Source organism: Eschrichtius robustus, chromosome 2, assembly GCF_028021215.1.
Source record: "Eschrichtius robustus isolate mEscRob2 chromosome 2, mEscRob2.pri, whole genome shotgun sequence".
Lineage (NCBI taxonomy): Eukaryota > Metazoa > Chordata > Mammalia > Artiodactyla > Eschrichtiidae > Eschrichtius > Eschrichtius robustus.
The window spans coordinates 123,906,382-123,933,519 of NC_090825.1; the positions used below are offsets into that span (position 1 = coordinate 123,906,382).

The window sequence follows — 27,138 nt, forward strand, 5'->3', positions numbered from 1 at the left end:
GGGCTGAGACTGAAAGAGGAAGAGTCAATAACCAGTTAGTGGAGAGCATTGTGCGTGCAGGCAAGGTCACACCATATCACAGTCTTCTAAAGCTGGAGGGGGCATGAACTGCTAGCTGAGTAATGGAAGGAAAAGATCTCCAAAATAAGTCCGGAAAAGTAAACAGGGCCAGACCACACAGGGTCCTGCGGACCATGGAAAGAGGTGAAGGGGTTTTATGGGGCTGGATAGCATAAAACTCACATTGTAAAAAGATAACCATGGTGTGTAGAATGGATTGGAGAGGTTCAACATTACACAGAGAGAGCTGTGTATAGTCTATGGCAATATGATGGAGTAGGGTGGAGTAGGGTGGTGGTCCTTTGTTACTTATCTCCGCTCTTACTGAGCAGACTTTACAATGCATTTCACATGCAGTGGGACCAGATTTATTAATTTTGGAGCTGTCAACTAACAAATAAGCCATGATATAACATTTTTAAAAAGTAATGGAAATGCATCATTGAGTCTGTGGGATAAATGGCCAAGGTATAGGGAAGCTCTTTCACTTTTAGGTTTAAAAAAATCAGGTTATGATATGAACCTTCATATCCTAGTTATTACCAAACTGTGTTGTGCCCACATATTTTACTGGATATAGTTCTGGAAATTAAAATCTTATCTTCTCTCCCTCTGAGAGTCTAGGATCTGTGATAGAGGGCTTCAGGTCTGATGTGTTGAGGGGGAAAAAGGATTTTTAACAGCCAACTGGCTCCATGATTAAATAAATTTAAAATCATACTGGGCAAGGGAAGCGTGTTGCCTCTTGCCTGGGCTGCTTCTTCTCTGACTAATAATCCCCCGCATGGCCGGACCTTGTCATTAACTTGACACAACTGGCACCTTTATCAGTTTGTTCTTTGAATAAAAATCGCTGAGCCCAAGTCGCAATAAAAACGTTCGTTCACTTAGGGTGAATTTAATAATACCCTTGTCCCCCACTTCGAGTTAAATAGAGTAATGGGAGAGGAGTCCTCTTCTCTGTCACTGGGTTTGGCACCTCCGCCTGCCTCCAGTGGGGAGCTGAATGCCGCCAATCACTGCTCTCTATGCGAACCCAGTCTGCCTGGGTTGTATCCATTGGCATCGAGTTACGTTCATGTTAGCATTCTCTTCTCCCTTCTTTTGGTACCCAGCTCTCAACCACCTCATTTGCCAGCTATCCCGACAAGACACTGCTCACATCCCATGAGCCATCATCGTCTGTTATATTAGCTAAGGGCAGCCTAAGTGCAATAGATCCCGGGCAGGGTTACATATAACTAGCACATTATTACTTCCTGAAAGACCTGTAAAACACAATGGATATAACGTGTAGTGGTGCAGCTGGGAGGATTCTGAACCAAATAGCCCAGGTCCAGGCACCTATCCTGCTGCCCATTAAACCTATGGCAGAGATGCCCAGCCAGTCCTTGCAAGGAGGTGAAGAATAACACTTCCTAAGAGACAATACCGAGGATGCACTGCCCACGTTTTTACAAGCGCTTCTCGTGTTTCTGTCTAAATTCCCCCTAAGGGCTTAATTTCTGACATCTTCTGTGTGAATCAGTCCTCAGTGGTAAACAGCATTTTATTTACTGAACAAGTAAACACCGAGGACCTAGTCTTCATTAGAATGTTACTGCCTCAGATTAATGCTTCATTGAATTTCTCTTTTTTCTTTTGTTCGCAAGTCCTCTCCTCCTGTAGCACAATGATCACTCTAAACAAGAAAATGTACTCAGTACAGTTCGCCCATCATTGATATTCTATGTTTGTTTCCTAAGCAAAGAATTTGTCACTAGGAATTCGTTTGCATCCTGGGCACTGCTTTGCAGACTCTTAATTCTGTGATTCAAATAAAACTTTAAAATACGATCTCAGTGACATGATGTCAAAAGAAACATGTTAAAATAGTGCTGATACAGAGAGCTTTTTGTGACTAGAAATCATGTCTGTGCTTTGAGGAAAGCAAAACAAGTCATAGCAGTTGGAATGCATTTTTACAGAAGACTCTTTGCAGACAGCAGAGGCCAATTCTGCTGGCCTGTGTCTCCTTTCCTCTTCCCGTCCCTCCAGCCCATGCTCCTTCAAGTGTGAAGTCCCCGTCTGATCATACGTCCTGCTTAAACCTCTTCACCGTCTTTCCAACATGTACAGACTCGTGAACAAGCTCCTGTCATGGGATCTGCCCTCTATCTTTCTCTCCAGGCTCAAGATTCCCCGTAACACCTGTTGTTCCAACAAACCCAAACTATTTTCCTTTCCCCCCCTCACGCTGTGTTCTTTCCCATGTCTGTGCTTAATTCGTGCTGTTTTCCTCTCTCAAATCTTACTTTTGGACCTGGAGACCCCTTCACCTCTACTATTTATTGGGTGTTTTACCTCGTGCAAATTGCTTAAGCTTCACTGGGCCTTGATTTCCTCATTTGTAAAATGGGAGCATAAGAGCAGCATTGTGGGGCTAATGACACCACATTTGTGGAGTGCTTTAGAGCCTGCCCCAGAGATGTTGCCTTTATTTTGTAGTTATTATTATTGTCACCATCCTTCAAAATTTAACTCAGTTTTCTCCTCTGCTGAGAAGATTTCCCTTCCCTCCTTATCCCAAAGACTGAGTGAATTACTGCGCTGTACTGTGCACTTACTTCTTTATTGCCCTTTTTATATCTTTTTCTTATCATTTAATGTGGTTCATGATTTGTTATAATGTTGCTGGGCAATGAAGTTGTTAGTGTGGAAAAATAAGCATGAGGTGCTTCAAGGAGGGCTTGTAACTCATATTTTATGGACCTCCTGCAACAGTGTGTTCAGGATATGATCGTTAATAATAGGTGAATAAATGGGGTGTTCTTTATTTCCTGGGCTTTATAGCTTTGTAGACCTCCAGTTAATGGGTTCTTACTATATGCCAGGAGTAACATTAAATATTATACTCATCATATTTAGTCTTTACTATGATCAAACGTGGAAGATCTTCTTATCATTCCCGTTTTACACATGTGGAAACTGAGGGCCTGGAGTGAGTAATAGACCAGTACTCCCAAAGCCTGAACCCTTAGCTTAGGAAAGTTTTGCTCTGATCTGTAAGGTGTCCTTTGCCTCTGGGCCTCTTTACTGTGTAAATGTATTTAACCCACTTGCATTTCTAATTCCCCTCCAGGTACTCCTTCCAAGATGAGGAAGACATGTTCATGGTGGTGGACCTCCTGCTGGGCGGGGACCTGCGTTATCACCTGCAGCAGAATGTCCGCTTCCAGGAAGACACTGTGAAGCTCTTCATCTGTGAGCTGGCCATGGCCTTGGACTACCTGCGGAGCCAGCGCATCATTCACAGGTCAGTCAAGTCCAAGGGGACAGCCTTGGTCTGAATGCACAGGAGGGAATGCACAACCTGAAGCATTCAACGGGTCCTTGTTGAACGTGACATCTAATTCTTACAACATCCCTGGAGGTAGGTGTATTGTCCCCACTTTTCAGATTAAAAAAAAAAACAACAACAAAACTGAGCACATTGAGCTTAGTCTGCCCAAGGTCACAGTTAGTAAACAACAAGACCAGAATTAGTGAGTGTTGGTGCTGCTTATAACTAAGCCTAGACAAAGAGAAGAAAAGGTGACATATAGGAACTTAATAAATATTAAATGAATTAATCAAAAGAGAAATGGAGGAAGTGCATGAAGGGAAAGAAATAGAATGGGTAGAAAGAAAATTCTTTGGGGAGAAAATTTGAGTCCTGACATCTGCCTGTCATCTACCCTATTGTGAGGGCGTGCTGCAGACAGAAGTCAGCAAAAGCAGTGTATCTCCTTCACTTGGGCATTTGTGTTAAAGACAAACAAAGAACACAAGTAGCTATAAACCCAAACAGACAACAGAGAGAAAAGGATAATACTTTATGTTTATATAGGAGTTCGTAGTTTTTATGGCAATTTCCTATATAGTATCTCACTTGATCTCTGTACTAAGTGATAAGTGAGCTGAGCAGGTATAGTTAGACCAGTATTAAATATGAGATTTTGTGACGTGGAGGCATTACAGTATCATCTAGGTTACTTATAAGAAGTTTGAACCTAATCACCATCAAAGCAGCTACTATTGACCTGGCTTTCTATATGCCAGGTACTGCTAGGTACTTTCATATATTATCTTGTTAAATTCTCAACACTCAAAGAGGACTCCACATTTCATTACAGTATTCCCATTATACAGAGGAGAAAAGTGTGGCTCAAAGATTTGCCAAGGAGAGACCCTGACAATTGGCATTGCCGGGATTCAAACCTATATCTCTCTGATCCTAAAGTCAGAGCTCTGTCTACTATACTACCTTGCATTAATTACACATATGAAATATATACATTAATTAATTATACATTGTTAAATGAACAACCAACATGTGACTCTGCCACCGTCATCTCTAATCCTTGAAGAATCTGCTGAGTTTTTAAGTTTAATTATGTCTCATTTACTGAAAATTTGTCTAGATAAAATTTTTGCCCACCACTAGTTGACATTTACCTAGAATTTATCAGGGCTAGTACAGGGCCTGTGGTTGAAGATGTAGCATCATAATTTATAGATTCTCCGTGCAGGCACTGTGGACCAATCCTTTTTTTTTTCTTTTTGGCCTTGGCGCTTACATAATTATTATTTAATTTTCTATCTTTGGAAGGGCCCATTTGTATCGGAAACGTGCTCTTCAGGCAATGGATAAATGGAAAGCAGACCAGTTAATCATGTATGATCTTGGAAGTAAATTTACACACCTGGTGTTTTTGTGAATAACTGGGAATCCTGTTGACAAGCGATCTTTCTCCCATGCTGGCTTTCTGCTACACCCCCGCCTAGTTCTTTCCGAGGAGAAACTTTTCATATTTGTAGGCTATAGAATCCCTCTCAGGGTCTTCATGCTCACTCATCCTCCCCCAAATTGCCAACCCACAGTCTGTTTGGGGTGCTAACATTGCAGATCTCAGGCAGAAGCCAGGGACTGAAAAGCCAACATCACCAGGGGCCACCTTGTAACTTTCTCCCTTCTCTCTGTTTGAATCTGAGTTCTGTGCCTTCTTTCTCTGAGCTTCATTTTCTCAGTTATCCCAAGTCAAGATGCTCTGAGCATTTTTGCGATGTGCTTAGAACCGTGTTCCAAGAAGAATACAGGAGAAAAACGAAACAGAAAACTTGATACAATTTTCACCTCCAAGGAACACAACCATACCAAATAGCATTGTTTTCTGTCCTTGTCTCCCTCACTCTCTCTCTTGCTCCTATCATGGTTTTGCCACCTGAATAAGAAACCAAGGACTAAGTTTCTGCTCCTTGCCCTTTACACACTCACAATTACTACTTAGTGCCCGTCTTCAGAGGGCCTCTTTGTACTGAAATGTCTCCTCCTCATGGCAGATGAATGGAAGGCAAACACCATGACATTACGAATGCTGGGTTAAAATGAGATAGCATCCTAGGACAGGAATAAAGATGCAGACGTAGAGAATGGACTTGAGGACATGGGGAGAGGGAAGGGGAAGCTGGGACGAAGTGAGAGAGTGGCATGGACATATATACACTATCAAATCTAAAATAGATAGCTAGTGGGAAGCAGCTGCATGGCACAGGGAGATCAGCTCGGTGCTTTGTGACCACCTAGAGTGGTGGGATAGAGAGGGTGGGAGGGAGATGCAAGAGGGAGGAGATATGGGGATATATGTATCGTATAGCTGATTCACTTTGTTATACAGCAGAAACTAACACAACATTGTAAAGCAATTATACTCCAATAAAGATGTTAAAAAAAAACCAAAAAACAATCCAGATGGATTTCTACTGCCCATATGTCCTACCTTGCCTCCCCATGTGTTATATTTTATAGGCAGTCGTAGCATTTTGTACCTCTCCTGAGGAGTTGTGATGTTTGGGGTATGTAATTACCTAATGTCTGTCTGCTGTGCTAAACTGTAAACTCCATGAGTTGGGGCCATGCGTGTTGTGCTTCTTACTGTGTAACCAGTGTGTGACAAAAATCTGAAGGAATGAACACTGCCCGAACCACACGGATGACAGATTGTTATCTGTAAAGCTGGGCTTTTAGTCAAAGACGAAATTAAACTAGAAGGCATGAAAGCCATAAATTTCAGATCTACCTTGGTCTTCACGTTCGGTAATCATATAATTTATCATCCAAACCAGAGTACTCCTGAGAATGAAAGGAGTTGTGTTAATAACTATGCTGGGACAACAGGCAAAACTCCTAAGTGTTTCGGAAAAATCAGAACATATATCAACCTCATTAGGGCTTTTCAAGACAGTCATGACCAAATAGGCATTTTAGTTGTGAGAGAGCGCTAATAACCAGGACTTTCTGCCTTCAGACTACTAGATATCAATGTGAAGTGATTTACATTTGAAGTGGTATCAAATGGCTTAAAAGACATGTACATGGTGAAGTAAGCAGTGTCCCTTTGTCTACGGCATTTAGGGGATAATAGTGGCGGCACTCTGAAGCCAGCTTCAGGGCTCTTGGGGCAGAGTTAAAAGCATGAAGAGCAACATAGAAGAAGAGATAGAGGCTTCTGAGTACTGTAATTCTCTTTCTAAATCTCTTTCTTCAAAAGAATCTGAAGAATTCATGCTGTATTTGATGGAACCTATGATAACAAAACATCTTGCAGCTACTTAGAGGATTGGATTGTAAGACACAACCTGAGTTCCAAGGTATTAAAATGTGAATTAAAAAAAAAAAAAAAGGACAAAATACGGTAGATTTCCCAGGCAAGGAAAGATCATCTGCATACAAGTGCAGATATAAAATATGTGACTTCCTAATTTCAAAACAACATTTTGTCTCTGGACAGGGTAGAAGGTTCCAAATTATCTGTGGTGGTCAGCGAATATGTGTGGACCAGGAGAGGTAATAGGCTGCCCCGACTGAGGGCTTCCTGGGTACCAGATGCTCTGCTTAAGCACTTGTGAATTATTTCACTCAGTCCGCCCACAACTCCAAGAGGTTGATGGTGTGATCGTCCTCATTTTACAGCTGATGAAACTACGGTTCAGAAAATAACTTGGCTAATGTGTAGGTGAGGCCACCTACACTTGAAGGATATGCAGAGCTCTTAGCCACTCTCCACACCTACTGATGTTTAGCACTGTTGTTGCCCTGAGGAGGGTGTGGTACAGGGTGGGGCACGGCCACCTGCCTTCAGGTACCCGCTGTCTGGCTGCACAAGTGAAGAGGACGCAAATGGAGCCAACAGACAACAGAAGAGCCTAAAACTAGAAGCTAAATTGGATGAGAAAGACTGAAGTGCTCCAGTAGGGAAGATGCTTTGGGGTAACAAAACAAGTTTCTTCTGAGCTCAGAGGGCTTAAAAGCAGGAAGGAGAGTTTAGTCTGTGTAAGGGGAACTGTATTGTGAATGAAAGTATTTGTCTCCCTGTGGTAACACAGAATAGGCTCTGTCTTTAGTTTTTTTTGTTTGCATTGTTTTTCCTGCCAGCAATGGCCAGCTTAGTTATTTTTTTTAAATACCATAAATGCTATTTCTGCCTAAATTCCAAATGAGACATAAATGGGGTTTTGTTTAATTTTGTTTGTGGATTTTTTTTAATCCACAGAATTGACTTTTTGGAGTTTCCTAAATATGTAGAATATTTAGCTAATTTTTTTCACTTTTAGAATCTGTTTTCTCTATAGTTGTGAAAGACACAGGATTGCACAGTAATCATTAATTTTGAATTGTGCAATTAGACATATTTCTTATTGGTTGGGAAGTCAAACATTTTTCTATGAGTACAGCTTGAAAATCAGCTCTAGTTTCTAACTTATGGCCATTTCCTTGTTCAATATTCCGCTTTACTTACATTACATCAGTGAATGAAGATCTTAAGATATGGATACCGTGATTATTTGCTTTTATTTTTAAAAATAAGGAAAATTAAACTCATTACAATCCTTCCTATGGGATAGTACTCTGATTTGTTGATTGCCACAGTCTCTCCAGTGAATAAAGTGGTAGAAAGTAATTATTACAGTCTAATGACAAATTTGTATTCCTTCCCTTGTCAGATGTTAAAGACTCAATTACAGATTTAATCTAATGAGATGAATTGTTTGGGACAGTTAAATAGTAAGTCATCTTGGGTCAAAATACCATTTGAGTGGATGTATGTTTTTCCATCTTTCTAAGAATTACCTCACTCTAATGAAGTTATAACTGACTGCTTTCTAAATTCCTACAGGAATAAGATAAAAATCTAATTAGGCCATTGGTATCAACGATGGCGGTGCAACAGCGTGAGCTGCAAAAGTTCATCTCCAACTGATTACAGATACGCTGAAGTAGGAATAAAAGAAAATTCATGATTGTCAAAAAAAGAATAGGATGCTATTTTTATTCATCGCCTTTGTCTTCTCTGCTATAATCATAGAAACCATTAACTGACACCCAGTGCATCTCGGAGCCTCCATAAAATACACAAAGGAATTAGTTTTCGCACATCCCCTCTTGGACTGAAGTAGCTGCTTGCCAGGTGTTTATATCATTCTTCTAGAAATCAGCATTTGGATGGTGAAGAAAAAAACTTAGGGATATGCTTCTCTCATAAATATTCATTCAAGATCTGTTTCTTGAGTATCTGTTTGCCAGACAACGTTCTCGGTGCTGACCTTCAATGCTGAAAGGACGGACAACTTCCCTGTCATCCAGAGTTGATAATATAGCGTGAAAGCGAGTCAAGTAAACAATTCAACACTGATACCAGAAAGGTGTTTAAATTCTGTGGCATTTACTACTAAGGAAATAAGCAGTGATGTGTGTATCCTGAGCCACCCATACACGTCACTCACTCTCAGTGCATCTTCACAGTGGTCTTAATCCTACTTCTAGTGGTAGCCCCTGGCTCACAATATTCTTTATAAGAAGTGGTCTCTCCCTCCTAAACTGAGGCCCTACTCCTCACTCCTGTTCTAATCTCTAATCTCATCTCTAGTCTAATCCAGAGCGGTTGCTAAATACATCAGTGACTGAACAAATGAATGAGGACAGAATATACACGCGCTCCCTGGGTGGACATGGAAGGTAAAGGTTGCTGTGGATAAAGTTGTCTTCAGCATCTTTTTAATTTATTCCCACTGTGTGTCTACAGTGTCTGGGGCTCCATGCTGCCTTTCCTCCATGCTGTGTTAGTTTTTATGCCGTGTAACGAAACCACCACAGATGTAGTGACTTAAAATAACACACATTGATTATCTCACAGTTTCTTTGGGCCAGGAGTCTGGACACATCTTAGCTGGGTTCTCGGAAATACTGTAATCAAGGTGTTGGCCAGAACTGGGTTCTCTTCTGGAGGCTGGACTGGGCAAGGGCCCACTTCCAAGTTCAGTAGGGATGTTGGCAGAATTCATTGCCTCATGGCTATAGGACTCTGTTTCCTCAAACTCAGTGAGGAGACCAAGACTCCAGAGTGAGTCTGCTAGCAAGACAGGGTATAATATCATTGAATAAAATTATGTAACACAATCAGAAGAGCGACCGCCCATCACCCTTGCTGTATAATGTCGGTTAGAAGCAAATCATACAATCAGCCCACACTCAAGGGCTGAGGATGATACAAGACATGAACAGCAGGAGGTGGGGAACATGGGGGGCACCATAAAGTCTGTCCACCATACTTCCTCTAAACATACTTCCTATGCCTGACTCTGACATCAATATCCTCTATGACCGTAAACATAACCCTGAACATCCCTGTCAAGGAAGCAATGAGGTGGTTTGGCCAAATGAACAGGAATGGTTCTTTCGTACCTAAGAGTCTAGGGTGATTTCCCCTCAGCCCTGATAGGATGACGCTCTTCAAAGTATAACCTCTTTGACTTTCTGCTCTCTACCACGCACCCATTTCTCCCCAGCAAGGCCCCATGACCGAAATGAACTGTCCAAAGAGCATGTGACAGTGAGGTGGGATAATCAGCCTTTAACACATTTAATAACCTTTTTGCACTTCAGTTGTGAGCCAAAATTCTTTGTTTTAACGAAGGTCTTCAGTTTGTTCCAGGCAGAGATCTTCAAGGCTGCGATTTCGTCTTTTTGTCTGACTCATACACACTGCAGCATCTTGGAAATCACATTTTATTTTCTTGGGATGATCATTCATAGGGAAAAAATAAGATCTTTCTGCAGCTAATCATTTTAGTCAATGATCATTGAGTGACAGGTGAGCTTCTGATGAATGAACTTGTCAACACAGTGACACCCCAGGTTTCTGAAGCCTGTGGAAATGAGTCATCTGGAGAGATGCTTTTCTAATTCCTGGAGGTGTTTACTCCCCTCGGCTCAGCATTTAAATTATACTACAAGTACCTATCTCATTTTCTTCATGGCTTAAGAAGAGCTGTCATTCATTGTGCATATACCAAGAACTAGTCACTGCGCTAACAAGCGTTTTGCACACACTGCCTAGTCTGATAGTCAGCAATACTATGACAGGGTTAAGTGACTTGCCCAGTACCATACAGTTGGTATACTAAGGCCACATTCAAAAGTAGGATGAACTGATTCAAAAATCCTGCTGTTAATATAGGCTCTCTTAGTTTCATTCTTATGAACATAATAGACTTCTTCAAGATCAGATGAGCTATTTAGTGCTATTTACCCAATAGCAACAAACATTAGTTTAGATACACATTTTTAGTTGGTATATGTTATGGGTTAAATTTTGTGTCCCCACCCCGCCCCAAAAGGTATGTTGAAGTCCTAATCCCCGGTAACTCAGAATGTGACCTTATTAGGAAATAGGGTCTTTACAGAGGTCATCAAGTAAAAATGAGTTCATGAGGGTGGGTCATAATCCAATGTAACGGGGATTCTTATCAAAAGAGGGAATGTGGACATAGAGATAGATATAAACAGAAGGAAGATGATGTGAAGAGACACAGGGAGAACTCCGTGTGAAGATGAAGGATTGGAGTGATGTGTCTATAAGCCGAGGAAGGCTAAAGTTTGCCAGCAAACCAACGCAAGCTAGGAGGAAGCAAGGAAGACCCATCACCTACAGGTTTCAGAAGGAGGAGGGCCTTGATGATACCTTGATTTTAGACTTTTAGCCTCCAGAACCATGAAACAGTATATTTCTGTTTTTTAAAGCCACCTAGTTTGAGGTACTTTGTTACTGCAGCCCTGGCAGATGAATACAGTATGTTTTCATAGTTTTTTTAGGTGCTGAAATTTCAATCTTTGCTTCTCTAGCACGTACTACTCAGAGCAGCTTCTACTTCACTCCTGATATGCTGCTTCAAATATATTATGGGATGGAAGACCAGAACAAAACTTGTTAGAATTGTTTATAAAATTACAGTAACCCGAGAGAGAGTTCACTAAGTCAAATCCATTAGCTTTAGTATATGGTAAGCTATTTTATGTTGCCCAGAGACTGTCTCTGCTTACTTTCATATTTCAGATTTGGTGAGATATTTCAGATATCTCTGGCTTTTTCATAACGTTTCTCTAGTCCAAGGAGTTTTGTTTTGCACTTACGTATCTCTAAGGGAAGTGAAATCTTTTCCAATTTACCAAAGCAGCATGTCCAGGATGATAAAATTAAAAGTCTAAAAATACTTATAGATGATCCGATTACTTGTATTGTTCGTGCTTCACGTGATGCTGCCTTTCTTCCTCCCAGTGTATTGATAATATTTTCTGTTTATTGCAGTGGGATAATAGGTTTTGGCTTCCGACTGCCATTTTCTGTGGAATGGTAGAGAAAATGCCCTTGCTTGTTGTTTTGGTAAATCTTCTCTTCAGGAGCTCACCAGCCCTTGCGAATGTTTTCTCTTCCTAACTCCCATGGCAGAAGGGCCACTTGAGCCTCAAAAACAAAACGGCAGTGCAGTAATGAGGGTATTAGGTTGGTACGTTCTATTCAGCACCTGCTCCCAAGCTACCGAATAATGAATGAGCATGAATTACACATTGTGAAAACGGGAGACTCTGCCTGCTTTGTGTTGTGCGTCAGGCAGTTCCGAAAGGAGCTTTGAAACTGTGCTTCTCACACGAGGGCACCCATTTGTGAAAACCCACGTGAACAAGGCAAAGAGCTGCTCGTTTACAGGTTAACATTTAACTCGCCTGGTGCTGAGCTTTTAATAGTTTCTATAAGGTCGAGAGTTTCGTTAATATGCAACCTGTAACTTAGTCCAAATTAAATTTTACTTTGCCTAGCCTACATTTTAGTACAAAGCTGAAGCTTCATTCTTTCAGGTTTAGTCATTTAACAGGTAATATTGATGACTTATTTATGTGCCAGGCACACAGCTCTTGAATGGAGGGCTTTTTTTTTTTTTTTGGCCGTGTTGGGTCTTCGTTTCTGTGCGAGGGCTTTCTCCAGTTGCGGCAAGCGGGGGCCACCCTTCATCGCGGTGCGCGGGCCTCTCACTATCGCGGCCTGTCTTGTTGCGGAGCACAGGCTCCAGACGCGCAGGCTCAGTAGTTGTGGCTCACGGGCCCAGTTGCTCCGTAGCATGTGGGATCTTCCCAGACCAGGGCTCGAACCCGTGTCCCCTGCATTGGCAGGCAGACTCTCAACCACTGCACCGCCTGGGAAGCCCTGGAGGTTTTTTTTTTGATTCATCAACAACTTTGTTTATTCACATGTATATTTTTTAAATTTTTTATTGAAGTATAGTTGATTTACAATGTTGTGTTAATTTCAGGTATACAGCAAAGTGATTCAGTTTATATATATACATATATATGTGTATATGTGTGTGTGTATATATATATATATAAATCTATTCTTTTTCAGATTCTTTTCCAGTGTAGGTTATTACAAAATACTGAGTAAAGTTCCCTGTGCTATACAGTAGGTCCTTCTTGGTTATCTATTTTATATATAGTAGTGTGTATATGTTAATCCTAAACTCCTAATTTATCCCTTCCCCCCTCCCCTTTGGTAATCATAAGTTTGTTTTCTACATCTGTGACTCTACTGCTGTTTTGTAAATAAGTTCATTTGTATCATTTTTTTAGATTCCACATATAAGCGATATCATATAATATTTGACTTTCTCTGTCTGACTTACTTCACTCAGTATGAAGAGTTTTTGAAGAATAAAAACATGGTTTCTGTCCCTTTAGAGCTTACAGTTTGGTTGAGGAGATGGGCAATGAATATAATACAGAAACATAAATAATGAACAAATACATAAATAACCATGTTAGTTACAGATTCTGTTGAGTGCTTTATGGGAAATAAACAAGGATCTAAGAAAAAGAGTACAGAGTTGGGGGTGAGGGTCATTGCGCTTGAAGAAGCCTCGCCAGTAGGTGGCATTTGAGCCAAGCCTTGCAGGACAAGCAGCTCTAAGGTGGAAGTTTGTTAGGTGTCCTGGAGCGGAGCAGAGCAGAGGCCCCTGTGGTTGGAACATGTGAGAAAGGGGGAGAGTGGTTCAAGCAGCCACAGGAGAGGTGAGCTGAAGCCAGGTTGTCTTACCATGCTCTAACAAAGGCTCTAGTTCAACCTTATTTCTTATTTGTGCTTTAATGAAAATACAGAGCCAGTTAGGAAAGGGGACATATTTGAATTTGTAATCAGTTTGGAGATAAGGATAGAACATTCACAGTGGGTGGTAGGAAAATAAGGATGGAAATCATAGAGAATGGGATCCATTAGCTATTCTAGATACTAGGGCAAGAAAGAGCCTGGAGATTATTAGTTCAACTTGCTCCCTCTGTAGGTAAGGGATTGGCGTACTTTTTCTGTAAAAGGCTAGATAGCAAATGTTTTAGACTTTGTAGGCTATAGGGTCTGTCACAACTCATTGACTTTGCCATTGTAGAGTGAAGGCATCCAGATAATATGTAAGCAAATGAACATGATTGTGTTGCAATAAAACCTTATTACAGACACTGAAATCTGAATTTCACATGATTTTTTATGTGTCATAAGATAATATTCTTTTTTTATTTTTCAACTATTTAGAAATGTAGAATCCCTTCTTAGCTCATAGCCATACAAAAACAGATGATGTGCTATATTTGGCCCATGGGCCATAGTTTGTCAATCCCGGTACAGATGCGAAACTGTGGCCCAGAGAAGCAAGTGATATGCCCCAGGTCACAAGGCAAATCAGAGACAAGGCTAAGATACGAAATCATGTGTTCTAGCTATTAGGCTGGTACTTAAAAAAAAAATAGTGTCTTCATTGATAAAAGTAATGAGAAGATATTATGTAATATCTTATAATAAGAAGATGTTTATGTAATACTTTGGTTCAAATCGATAAAGATGGCATGTTTATTTTAGAAATTTGTGGGGGAATATAGAAAAGTATTGCAGAAAATAAAAACCCAGTGGTAATCTAATGTGTTTTATTTATTTCTAGTCTTATTTGGTTGAGCATTAAATATATACTGATAATCTTTTATAGAATTATCACTATATGTATAGGAATATACAAATACATACATGTAGTCATATCCTTTGTAAACAGAATAATATGAAGATATTTTATATGCTCAAATCATGTAGTTGTCCACCATGATATTCATATGCCCATAGCAAGGCTATTTGCAAGGTGTCCATCATAAGCAGTGACTGATGGCATTAGAATTATATGATGGCTCTTCCACTTACAAGAGAGGCAGCCGTGGGCAAGTTACTTCGCATCTCTGACCCTCATTTGCTATATCAGTAAAATGAAGAAACCTATACATAATTTACAGGGCTGTGGTGGAGATAAATTCTAACGTATGCACAACACCTACATAGAAAATGTTCAGTAAATTTATAACTATTGATTAATATTGATACACTATGTCCATTTGCTTCCATTACCTTCCTTGCACTAAACTATGGGGAAAACATACTGTTCTTTCTCATACTCTAGAATACATCATCACCAAAATTACACATTTATTTATAATACAACCATTAAGAAAACACAGTATCCTCGTTTGAAAGCAGAGTATGACATAGTAGACAGGGTAAGGGGCTTTGGACTAGTCAGATCAGGGCTCAGTTTGGGGCTTCGTCCACTTATTAGCTGTATGACTTTAGGAAAATTAATAAGCCCTGAGATCTATGTCTCTAATTTGTGAAGTAGATTTAATAATGTCATATATATTAAAGCAGGAAAAATATGACAAGCCCTTATTACAGTGCTCAGAAAATCAGGGGTGGCTAATAAAGGGAAGCCATACTATTTTCCTGCCAGTTGGAAAACAACTATGGGCTATTACGGAACCTTGGGATGTTAGAGTGAAGGTTAACTTAGAGATCAAGTCCTACCTGCATCCAAAGGCAGAATTTCTTCCACAACCTCTCCAACAAGGAATTGTCTTCCTAGCTTTTAAACACTTCAGAGGTGAGATACTCATTACCACGTAAGGTAGATGATTTCATTTCTAGACATGCTGAATTATTAGAAAGTTCTTCCTTCTGTTGACTCACAATCAGCCTCATGTTTCCCCTGCTGCCCATTGGAGCTGAACTAAGTAAGGTGTCAAGTCAGACAGGGCTTCTATTAGTTGTCACCCACTCGTAGTCTTACTGGTAATTTATCTCTGGCCTCCAGGATTCTTAATGATCAGTGCCCTGTTGTGATTAGTGTTTGTTCCTTGTTAAGTATTTTGAATATCACTCCTGGTGTCAGGTAAACATGAACTGGAATCCTGACTCTTCTCATAATAGTGGATGACAATGCAGTAGTTCCTGGAATTAGCCCTCTGTGTGCCTCAGTGGTCCCATCTATGAAATAAGGGTAATAATTATACCTACTTCATAAGGTTGTTAGAGGATAATAGGGGATAAAGTATTTAAAGGACTTATCCTTATCTCACTTGTTGCATTAAATGAGATCTATCATCATGAGTATGTCACAATGGTTCCATGATAGTTGAAAACAACTATTCATCATTTATCGTTCTCAGTTTGACACCAGTTTCTTGCTATCTAGCCCTCCCTACACTGACACTTCCTAATTGCTTGTTCAATGTTTTCTGAAAGTCAGTTGAACAATTACTATGTGCCAGATACTAAACTAAAAGTTTTACATGCACCATCTCACTAAATCTTCACAACAGCTCTATAAAGCAGATACTATTACTGTCCTCGATTTATAGATTCAGGGGGCCGAGTCTCAGCAACATATTACCAAACATGTTTCTAGTCTCAATAGAAAACTAACTCACATGAGACTAAACAATAAAGGGGATTTATTATTCTATGGTACTTGCAAGTCTAGATGTATGCCAGACTTGTAGGCTATCTTGATCCAACACCTCAGCCTAGGACTCTATGCTAACTCCTTTAAATCCAATGAATCACACACCTTCTGGAAGCTTTCCCCAGGACAGCAAGGAAACTTCTTCTTCAGAAGCCCATAGCTTAACTCTTCTTCCTACTTAATGGCTTAAATAGCGTTACAGCCCATCCCAGAACCAATAACCAGGACTATGGAGTGGCTTAACTCTCACTAGCTTAGGCCTTAGTCACAGAACCGTCTCCTAAAGTCAAGCGTGGGATAGACTCCCCCAAACAAAGGGACTACAGCATGTGTGTATATGTGTGTGTGTGTGTGTGTGTGTGTGTGTGTGTGGCAGAGAGGTTAAATACCCAAATGAGAACTGAAATGATTAAGAGAATGAAGAATGCATGTTAGGAGGGCAATCACAATGTACATTATACAAGGTTATAACTTGCCCAAGGTCCCAGAACTAGCAAGTTCTCAGCTGAGATTTGAAACTGGGTCATCTAACTCCAGAGCCCCACTCTTAACATCTAGGTTCTACTGCTTCCCAAATTAACCTAGTAATGCCTGGGAAGGGATACAAACATTTGTGATTACTAACTGTATTCTACACACACACACACAAACACACTCCACGGTACAATACAGTATAGCATATACAAGGCACATGTTTAGTCCATACACTGGTATAGACATACCCATTGTAAAACTACTGAGATTCTTGTATTTCACTGTATCAGTTGATAGAGCTGCTGCCTGAGCCTTCCTGTTACCCAATCCCTTTCCTGCCCCCCTTCCTCCTGTCTTCTGCTCTCTCACCCACCAACTCCCTTGATCCAGCAGCTAAAGTGCTAACTCCTGTTCTGCTCCTGTGCCCCCACCAGCATCCAGGTGACAGACTTTATCTGTTACCACCAACAGACCACAAGTGGTCTTGTTCCCTTCTGGTTCCTCTTACTTTGCAGACTCTTTCCCTGCCTCTAACTAGTACATTTCTTTACCTAAAACCTCCTGGGTTTGAGTGGAAGACCCAGGAGCCCTGAGTTCAGGCTGGTCTCTGCGGCAGAGTGATTTACTCTGTGTCCCTGTCTCCTTGGGTGCAGAATGCATAAATGTGACCTAGGATTCTAGCTGTGTGAATCCAAATTAAAGAAAACAATGGTAATGAACGAGCATTGACTAATGTTAAACTGTAAGGCAGGAAGCCTTGTCATCTAAACATCCTGCCTCCAGAGACTACAAAATGGTTAAAAATCTCAAGTTTCTGGGATGGTGGTATATGGCCATACTTCTCAAACTGGAATGTCTGTACTATTGTACTGTTGGGGATTCACCTTCCTAGAACAACAGATTTATCCAGAGTAAGAAAGGTGGAATTTTACTTTTATATTAAAAGAGATATGGATATATTATAGAGTAGGGTGCAAAGTCTATATGATTTTCAAATATACAATAGAAATTATGAAAAAAATTAAACTTACTGCAGACCAATTTCAGCTACACCCCAGACCCCTGGGTATGTTAGGACATTCTCTCTCCTGAGAGGAAGTAAGATATGAACGTTTGAGGTATAAACTAAGATTGCACCTTGCAGTTTTAGGTTGTAATCCCAGTTCTGTCTGTTACTTAAAATCTTGAACCATCTCTGAGCTCCCCCTTCTTCATTTGCAAAAATGGGTGTAATATCAACGTTATGGAGCTGTTATGAAGAATAAGGGAGATGTTGTCTCTCAAGTGCCTGCCGTGTGCCTGCCACAGCATGGACAATAAATAATAGCTATAACCACTCTCTTGACTCATGGGAAGCACAGCAGTTTGAAAACACTATTATGGACCAGCCCCAAACACCTCTTCCTACGGCAATGGCAGGCATTGCTAATCAATCTTTTCCCTTGGACATGGAGGCCCTTTACCAACACAGCCTGAAAGCCTTCAGTCTCTTTACTTCATTTCCTCGTAATGGCTTCTGTAACTAATACTACCTTGAACAAACTGTGGGAAAGGCTGGGATTGAGTAACAACAAAAAGAAGTAGCCAGAAAGTAGCTAAGAGTGTAGATCTTAAAAGTTCTCATCACAAGAAAAATAAATTCCTAACTATGTGTGGTAATGGATGCTAGCTAGATACAGTGTGGTGATCATTTCAGAATATACACAAATATTGAATTATTATATTACACACCTGAAACTGATATAATAGTCATTTATGTCGCAATTAAAAAAAGAAAAAAAAAAGCAGCAGCACCCAGTTGGTAAGAAAGTTGGAGGATGATACCTGGCCCTTACTAATCCAATCCTGGCAGCTTTTCACTTCTGTCTCCTGTTAGAAATTACGTGTTTTTGCTTACAATTTCCCATCACACTCTCACACCCCCAACACTCTCTTTTCTTAACATGGGTCTGTTTATGTGACCAACAGCCTTCATGTAACATTGTAATTAATATAGTATATGCATGATAAATACGATATTATAAAATAACATTATATAAATATATAAATTAAATATTATACGTATAATATTTTCCCCCTCTCAAGAACTTGGAGAGGACCCAATCCAGGAGATCATTATGTAACAAAGAATTAAATCCAAACTGTGGACCTGTCAGAAAGCCCTGGGACACTGAAGAAGTTGAGTTTGATCTGGATACACTGATTTTCCTGTTGCCTCTTCTCACAATACCCCATATCAGATTGCAGGGTGAGCAACTTGATTCCAGGGTAGGCGCAGTGAAGGGATGTAATTAGCCTATTAAGTTCTGCTAATGTCTTGTTAAAGTCATTCAAGTGAGAACAGCAGATATATCAGTTCCTCCTCGGACCCTGCCACAGGGAGCTTTGCATTTCCACACTGCTATTTCTAGTTCTCACAGTAGGAATCAGCTGATTCAGCAGGACCTGGTCTTTACTCTTTCATCAAATCAAGATGCAATGAAGGATTTCTACAGAATGTGTGTGTTCCTAAAATTGTACTTTACCGCTCGGCAAATGATGGGTTTTTTTAGTTGCCAGCAGTAAATATAGTGCATCTGGCATATGGAGGGTGTTTTGTTGTCGTTGTTCTTATTCTTTTGTTTTTGTTTTTCTCTTCTTAGGAGAAAAAGAAATACATGGCTTATTATTCCAGAAGTTTGAGAAGCCAAGGGACTAGATTCATTCATTTTTCAGACAAATATTTATTTAAACACTGACTTTGTTCTGGGCACTTTGATGAGCCTAGGAGCTATAGCACTGAACAGTACAGAAAAGATGTCCTTGCTCTGAGAACTTGGGGGGAAGACAAATAATGAACAAATAAAGAAGAAAATAGGTAATGATAGTGCTGTGCTGAAAATAAGATGGAGGTGAAGAGGTGAGGATGGAGAGGGCTACTACTCTAGATTGGGTGGTCAAGACAGAACTTGGAGGGTGTGATATTTTAGCCAAGATCTGAATGACAAGAAGACACAAGCCACCTGAAGGTCTAGGGGGACAGGATTGCAGGCAGAGGGGACTATGTGTGAAGGAGACCAAGAAGAACAGTGCAGTTGGAGCATGGTGTGTGGCAGAGAGAGTATGCTGTGAGATGTAGCTCAGGGCTCCGCAGGACTAGAGCACCTACAGGTCATATAAGGCGAGGGGTAAATGGTTCGGATTTTATTCCATGTGGGTTGGGAGCCAGTGGAGTCATGAGGCAGGGAAGGTGTGTGTAATGAAAAACACCACCCTGGCTGCTATGTGGATAATGGATTGTCAGGCGACAAGAGGAGAAGCAAGAAGAACAAGGTATTATACTATTGCAGATGATGATGGTGGTAGCGCTGGAGATGGTAATTCTAATGTGTGTCTATGTATAAATATTTTTTCACTGTAGTAAAATATACATCACATAAAATTTATCATTTTAACCATTTTTAAGTGACAAAGTAGGTTAAGTACATTTATACTGTTGTGCAACCATCACCACCGTCCATCTCCAGAACTTTTTTGTCATCCCAAACTGAAACTCTATAAACATTAAACGATAAATCATCAATCCTTCTTTCCCCCCAACCCTTGGGAACCTCTATCCTATTTTCTGTCTCTGTGAATTTGACTATTCTAAGGACCTCATATAAGTAGACTCATACAATAATTGCTCTTTTGTGCCTGGCATATTTCACTTAGCATCATGTCTTCAAGGTTCATCCATGTTAGAGACTGTATCAGAATTTTATTCTTTTTTAAAGCTGAATAATATTCCATATGTATATACCACATTTATCTATACACCCATCAATGGATACTCGGGTGGTTTCCACCTCTTGGCTATTGTGACTAGTGCTGCCACGGGTGTACAAATATCTGTTCAAATACCTGCTTTCACTTCTTTGGGGTATATACCCAGAAGTAGAATTACTAGATCAAGTATTAATTTCATGGGTTTTTTTGGTGTTTGTGTGGGATGTGATGGATATCAAAGGTTCTCTTTAGGACATATTATATTTATATTTATCATGGCTGCTAAACATATAGATGGAAACATCAGGCAGGAAGTTTTATGTATTATTAGTCTAAAATCCCTGGGTCGGGTCTGGTGATAAAAGGTATATGATAGAAGGTCATGCTGCCCGGTGGATAGGCTGTCGTGATGACAAAGGAATGATTAAGGAAATGGGAGTGAGGAAACAGATGGGGTGCATGTCGTTTTCAGCTTCCCAGGTGATCCTAGATATACCCAGGTTTGGTAACTACCCAGTTAAACCATCTTAGAGATTGCCTTAAATGAAGGAAACCATTTAGGATTATTGGAGAAGACAGAAAAGATAAGAAGTGGTGCTAAAATTCTGAACTAGAAAATCTCAACTTGTTCTAGCAGGAATTTTAATACAGCACCTGGGTTTATTTTCATTTCCTTTCTCCTACTGCATGAATAAACAATCTTATCACACTGCCATTCACCCTGCAGTGACTTAGAGGTTACCTCGTCACTTTTTAGAGAAACTATGTACTTAGAATCTATGCTTATATACTTTATTTTTCTGTTAAAAGTCCACTTTTTCTTTTATATTTTTCTTAGATTTTCCTCATAGTCTTTCTCTGAATTTAGTAATAAACATGCCTCTTTCCCACTTTAAACCCCTTTGGCATGGTTCCTTATGAACCTTTCTTACCCTCCCCATCCCTGAGGGAACTATGTCTCATCTATCTTTCTATTTCTCATATCCTAACACAGTGACTTATCAAAGTAGATAAATGTTTGATAAATAAATGAATATAAGATTGAAGTAGGACATATCACCTTAAACTATGACCTCTCTGATCTCCGTATTATTCTTTAAGCTGCAAGGAAGTTTCTGGGGAAAGTAGGGGATATAACGAAGTGTGGCTATAACAAATTAAAAAAATTACACCTAGGGATTTAATAGAAAGCTCATAAAGTGCCAAACCCACAGCAATTCATTTCTCCCAGCAAGCCCTCATAAATTCAGGCCACGAAATCATTGTGCTCATCTTGCCACACCCAAGTCTCTCCCTTCCGGGCAGGGGTCCTCAGAGCCTCCTCCTCGCCTGGCAGACACTACCTGATGCTCACTGGTACAGGTCTGAAAGAGGTGGCAAGAGCCTAATGGCTAGTTTACCTCGACCTTTAAACTGCAGAGTGTTCAATGGTGCGCTGGAGTGCTCTGGTATATCCTGGTTTATGTAGATCAAGAAACCATCCCCGCCATCAAGGAGTTCATGATCCAGTTGGAGAAAAAATGAATAGAAGTGTGATAAATGTTGTGATGGGATAAGCATACCATGCAGAGCACACAGGAGGGGCCATTGACTCGGAACTGGAAAATCAGGGAAGGCTTCCTGTAGGAAGCGGCATCTGAGCTAAGACGTGAGGGATGAATCTGCATTTTCTGGGTGCAGTGGTTCAGGGCTCTGATTCAGGCAAAGGAATGGCAGAAGGTGAGGGGATGCAGGGAGCTTTTAGGGGACTCCATGCACTCCAAGTGGCTGGCACAGGAGCCAGATTATGAAAGGGCCTTTACTCCATGTGAGTGAATTTAGACTTGATAATTTTTGGAATAATGAAATCCATCAAAGCGGTTAGGGTGGAGTCTGCAATATTGAGAGTTTAGCCAGGGAAACATGTAATCTGAAACCCCCTCGCGCTCTATGTTTTTAGCAAATTATACCCTGAACCAGAGAAAAATTTGCCACAGCTACAAATGACCGCTTATGAATCTAGAACTAATTTTAAGAACCTAATAAACTAAATGAGAAGATATTCAAAGCTCATGAAAGTACCCATGCACCTGCCTGTTGGGTGGGGCATATACTTGGTTCTATGTGTAGGTAAGAGGCTACCTCAAAAGAGGACTCTGACAGTCTTGGTCTGTCACAGACTAAAGTCACCTTATTCTAGTGACATAAAAGCCACTTGACTAGGCTGAAAATGTGTTCCCAAACCTGTTGCAGAATTTCTTCCCTAATGGCTTCTGTGAATTTGGGTTTAAGGGCTTTAATGGTACATCAGGGAAGGGCAGTAAAAACCGGAGTGTGGAAGAGTGAGGGCTGTTACAAACTACAGAGCTGTGCTCTCATTGAGGAACACTGCTTACAATAATATTTGTTTCTTGAGGACTTTTGAAACTCTACAGGCCATTCCTCTAAGTATTTACCATCAAACGTCTAAGTATTTACCATCAAACTACTGCCTTCGTTGGAAGAGGGTGGATTATGTTCCCTTCTGTGGATTTAAGGATCCCACCAATGCATAGAAAACTGGTCCAAATCCTTTAATTAACAACCCCAGGAATAATACTTATCAAGCAACTAGAAGCATTATAGCATCATCCTAAAAAGATTGTAATCTCCACAAGTTTAAAATATAATCACCTTATAGATCATTTTGTTTCTCTTTTTATAGTCTTTAAGTTTACTTCATCTTTGTAGCTCTAGTTACACAGGCAACAATTATGATTAGTACTACTACCGTACTACTGCCTTATGACAATTTAAATGCTGTATGATCACACACTACTATATGCAAGATAGATAACCAACAAGGACCTACTATATAGCACAGGGAACTCTACTCAATATTCTGTGGTAATCTATATGAGAAAAGAATCTGAAAAAGAATGAATATATGTATATGTATAAATAAATCATTTTGCTGTACACCTGAAACTAACACAACATTGTAAATCAACTACACTCCAAAAAAATTTTAAAAATAAAAATAAATAAAAATTATACATAAAATTTAAATAAATAAATAAATGCCGTATGATCTATGGAGCAATACTGACACACTTGCATATAATACGCTGTAGAAATTAAGAGTCTGAGCTTTTGGGGACTTCCCTGGTGGCACAGTGGATAGGACTCCACGCTCCCAATGCAGGGTGCCCGGGTTCGATCCCTGGTCGGGGAACTAGATCCCACATGCATGCCACAACTAAGAGTTCACATGCTGCAACTAAGAGTTTGCATGCCACAACTAAGGAGCCCACCTGCTGCAACTAAGACCCCGTGCAACCAAATAAATAAATAAATATTTTTTTAAAAAAAAGAGTCTGAGCTTTTGAATGAGAGACACCCGGGTTCAGAGCCCTGTTTTTCTGTTTATTAGCTCTGTAACCTTGGGTTAAGTTACCTAACCTCTTTAAGCCTCAGTTCTGACCTAGAAATTGGGGGTATTAATGGTAACTACCTCAATTCACTGTGAGAATTGAATGAGACTGTGAGTGATAAAGGGCTAGTACATTCATTCCTAGCTAGCATTCTTGAGCAGTTCACCTTTATCCTTTAGTTCTGTTTCTTTGTTTTATTATGAGCAACTTTCTCCTTTCTTTTTACTCCCCTAGGGATATGAAGCCTGACAATATTTTGCTTGATGAACATGGTAAGTAAATAATTTGTTTGCAATCAACCACATAACATGCATGTAGAACAAGTTGGTTATCCGCAGCAAAGCAGTACTATACAGGGAAACAGTGTCTTACTCGGTTCAGTTGAGGTACGTGTACAAACTCCATTTTATGGTGGGAGGGACCATATGGGGGAACTTTATCATTTATTGCAGTGACGTAGTACACCCTTAAATAGCCTTGCATTTACATAAGGAGAAAGTCATTCTCTTTTCAATTTTCTTCCATTCCTACTGATTTCTTCAAGAAAACCATCCCAGTTTTTTGGTGCTAGTTTGCTTTCATATCTCTATAGCAATCATCTCCCTTGTTTTTTTTTTTTTTTTTTTTATAAAGACAGAAGAGGCTTAGAGCATTTGGTAGGCAATAGTATCTACCTAGAGATTCGTGACAGACTTTCCTTCTTCTGAGGGTAAATTGGTTTCACATTTACAGAAGAGATATCAAGTTTTCTGTTCAAAGATTTTCAGTTAATAAAAATCAGTCCAGGGCTTCCCTGGTGGCACAGTGGTTGAGAATCTGCCTGCTAATGCAGGGGACACGGGTTCGAGCCCTGGTCTGGGAAGATCCCACATGCCGCGGAGCAACTAGGCCCGTGAGCCACAACTACTGAGCCCGCGCGTCTGGAGCCTGTGCTCCGCAACAAGAGAGGCCACGACAGTGAGAGGCCCGCGCACCGCGATGAAGAGTGGCCCCCACTTGCCGCAACTAGAGAAAGCCCTCGCACAGAAACGAAGACCCAACACAGCCAAAAATTAATTAATTAATTAATTTAAAAAAAAATCAGTCTATTTAAAGAAAGATATAAAGCAGATAAGAGTATCTCTGGTACCCAGCTATGAAACTGACAGAGGGATATGGCAATGACCATGATCGTGATACATGAATGCCTGAAGTTCAAGAAGCACTGATTGAAGATGTCCTATAGAACACGCTTTGACCAACAGTGATTAAATGTGTATAATCTCTTCCTAACATTATTTTAATATTTTAATTTAATTTAATGTAATTTTAATATTACATTAATATTATTTTAATGTACATTTGGATTTATTTATTACAGCAGAATTAATAACCTGTAGGACACACAGCCTGCATGTTATAAATGTTACAGAGGCAATAAGATCCTTGTTAAATTTTTAGAAAGCTGCTAGGGGAGGGAGCCCTAAATCTGCAAAGCTCTGTATCTCTTTAACTTTTACAAAAGGGATTTGCAAGCGGGACTGATACTCCACGGACCGTCCATCGCTCATTATTTATTTACCTAGTTGCATTTTAAGCCTGATTTGCCAGATGCCACGTGTGCCCAGAGGGCTAAGAAACACTTTTGTGTATGACCTCTAATTTCAAAGCTTGGAGTCATTATTTATTTATGGACTGTCTAAAAAGATTTGCTCCACTTTCTTCCCATGCCTTATTTCTTCCTTCCCTTTTACTGCTTCTGACATTTGGGAATAGTTTCTGAATCTCAGAAATGTGAGCAATGGTGAGACAACATGAAGGTGACTTTCATTAAAGCACCAGCTATCTCTGCCTTAAATAGGAAGCAGGATCCCCTCTCACACCGGTGCAGATAAACTCTGTGGAGCTTCACAGCTGTGGACAAGGCCTCCCCCAGCCTCTAGAGGCCATCTTTGCACGATGTACAAAAAGGTTCTCTGTGAGCCCACTGCAGCCTTGGGAAGGTGACCACTGGTAATGCAGAACCTGATTTCGGGTTCTGTCCCCTCTTCCCCCTCACCTGCTTGCCTTTGTGCCCCATATATTGCTCAACCATTTGTCAGGACCCTGAATGGAGACATATTGGTCCTGTCAACCAAAAAAATGTACCTTCCATTCAGAGAACAACGTTTCGGTCTTAGATCTCAAACGTGGCTTCATCTTATTCCTACCATGAGGTTGTCCTGTTCTCTCTCATTCAACTTCTTTCTTTTCTTCATTTTCTTGTCAACTTGGTGATTGTAGATTAGGAGAAAGATCCAGGAATAAATTAATCTTCGAGTTTATCCACCCTTAGAGACCACCCTTGGGAGAGATTGTGTGATATCGTAGATAATAGCGTGGGGTTCTGAGCACAAAGCCCAGTTCTCTGTCACCAGCTTTGAGACGCTCGACAGGTTGCCTGAAACTTCTCTGCACCTTAGATTCTTCGGGGATGAAAGGCGTCCTTACTTCTCAGGGTAATTGTAAACACTAACTGACACCCTGTTTATAAAGTGCTTGATTGCCACGTGCACAAGGAAATCACTCAATAACAGTTAAATGCTAGTATGACTCCATGAAGTAGTAGGGGCTTTCTCCCCTACAGAAGGAAGCTTAGGTGACTTCACTTTGTTTTATATGACTTTATCTATATCATATAGCGTACGTGAAAGCTGGGTCCTTAGCTGTCTTTACTAAAGAATTATTTTGATTCCAGGTGGGATATGCCAAAGACTGTGTGTGTCTATTGCTTAGGTCTTGTGTTTAAACAATTTTCTCTGACACTTAATTCTCAGGTAGCTACACTTTCAGTGGCCCATTCTGCCTTTCCTTCATGCATGCAGGGGGTTAAGCCCACTTTTCAGGGCATTTTATTCTTGGTTGGGCTGGGGCTCTGTTGCTTAGGGAATACGAGCAGGCATCCTGGTCTGCCCGAGGGACGGTCCTAGTCTACACCTGTTATCTGGTGTACTATTTACAAAGATCTTTTTCACTCTCAAGTTTTGCGGTTTGGACAATGACTTAAGAGGGGGCTCTTCTGTATTTTTTCCCATCCTAAACTCAACTGGAGGATCACTGCAGTCAATAAGAGAAGCATTGCTTTGGGAAGGACTGGATATGTGAATGGGATAGAAGCAAGCCTACAAAAAGGTTGCGAGCCATTCTCTAAGCATTGTCCTGGGGATCCCTTTCTGGAGAAAATAATTTTTTGAGGTTATTTACTTTCCATTTATTCAAATTCTGAAAAATTAAGCTTTCAGGCATTGCTCAGGGACCATAATTAACTACT

General features: G+C 40.4%; 1 protein-coding gene across 1 annotated transcript in view; it reads left to right on the forward strand.

The window, feature by feature from the left end:
- Window positions 1–27,138, forward strand: part of STK32A (serine/threonine kinase 32A) — a 123,296-nt gene that overhangs the window by 67,013 nt on the left and 29,145 nt on the right. Inside the window, exons 5-6 of the mRNA XM_068534533.1 lie at window positions 3,182–3,355; window positions 24,084–24,121. Coding sequence (XP_068390634.1) covers window positions 3,182–3,355; window positions 24,084–24,121 — 212 coding nt within the window. The remainder of the gene's footprint in view (window positions 1–3,181; window positions 3,356–24,083; window positions 24,122–27,138) is intronic.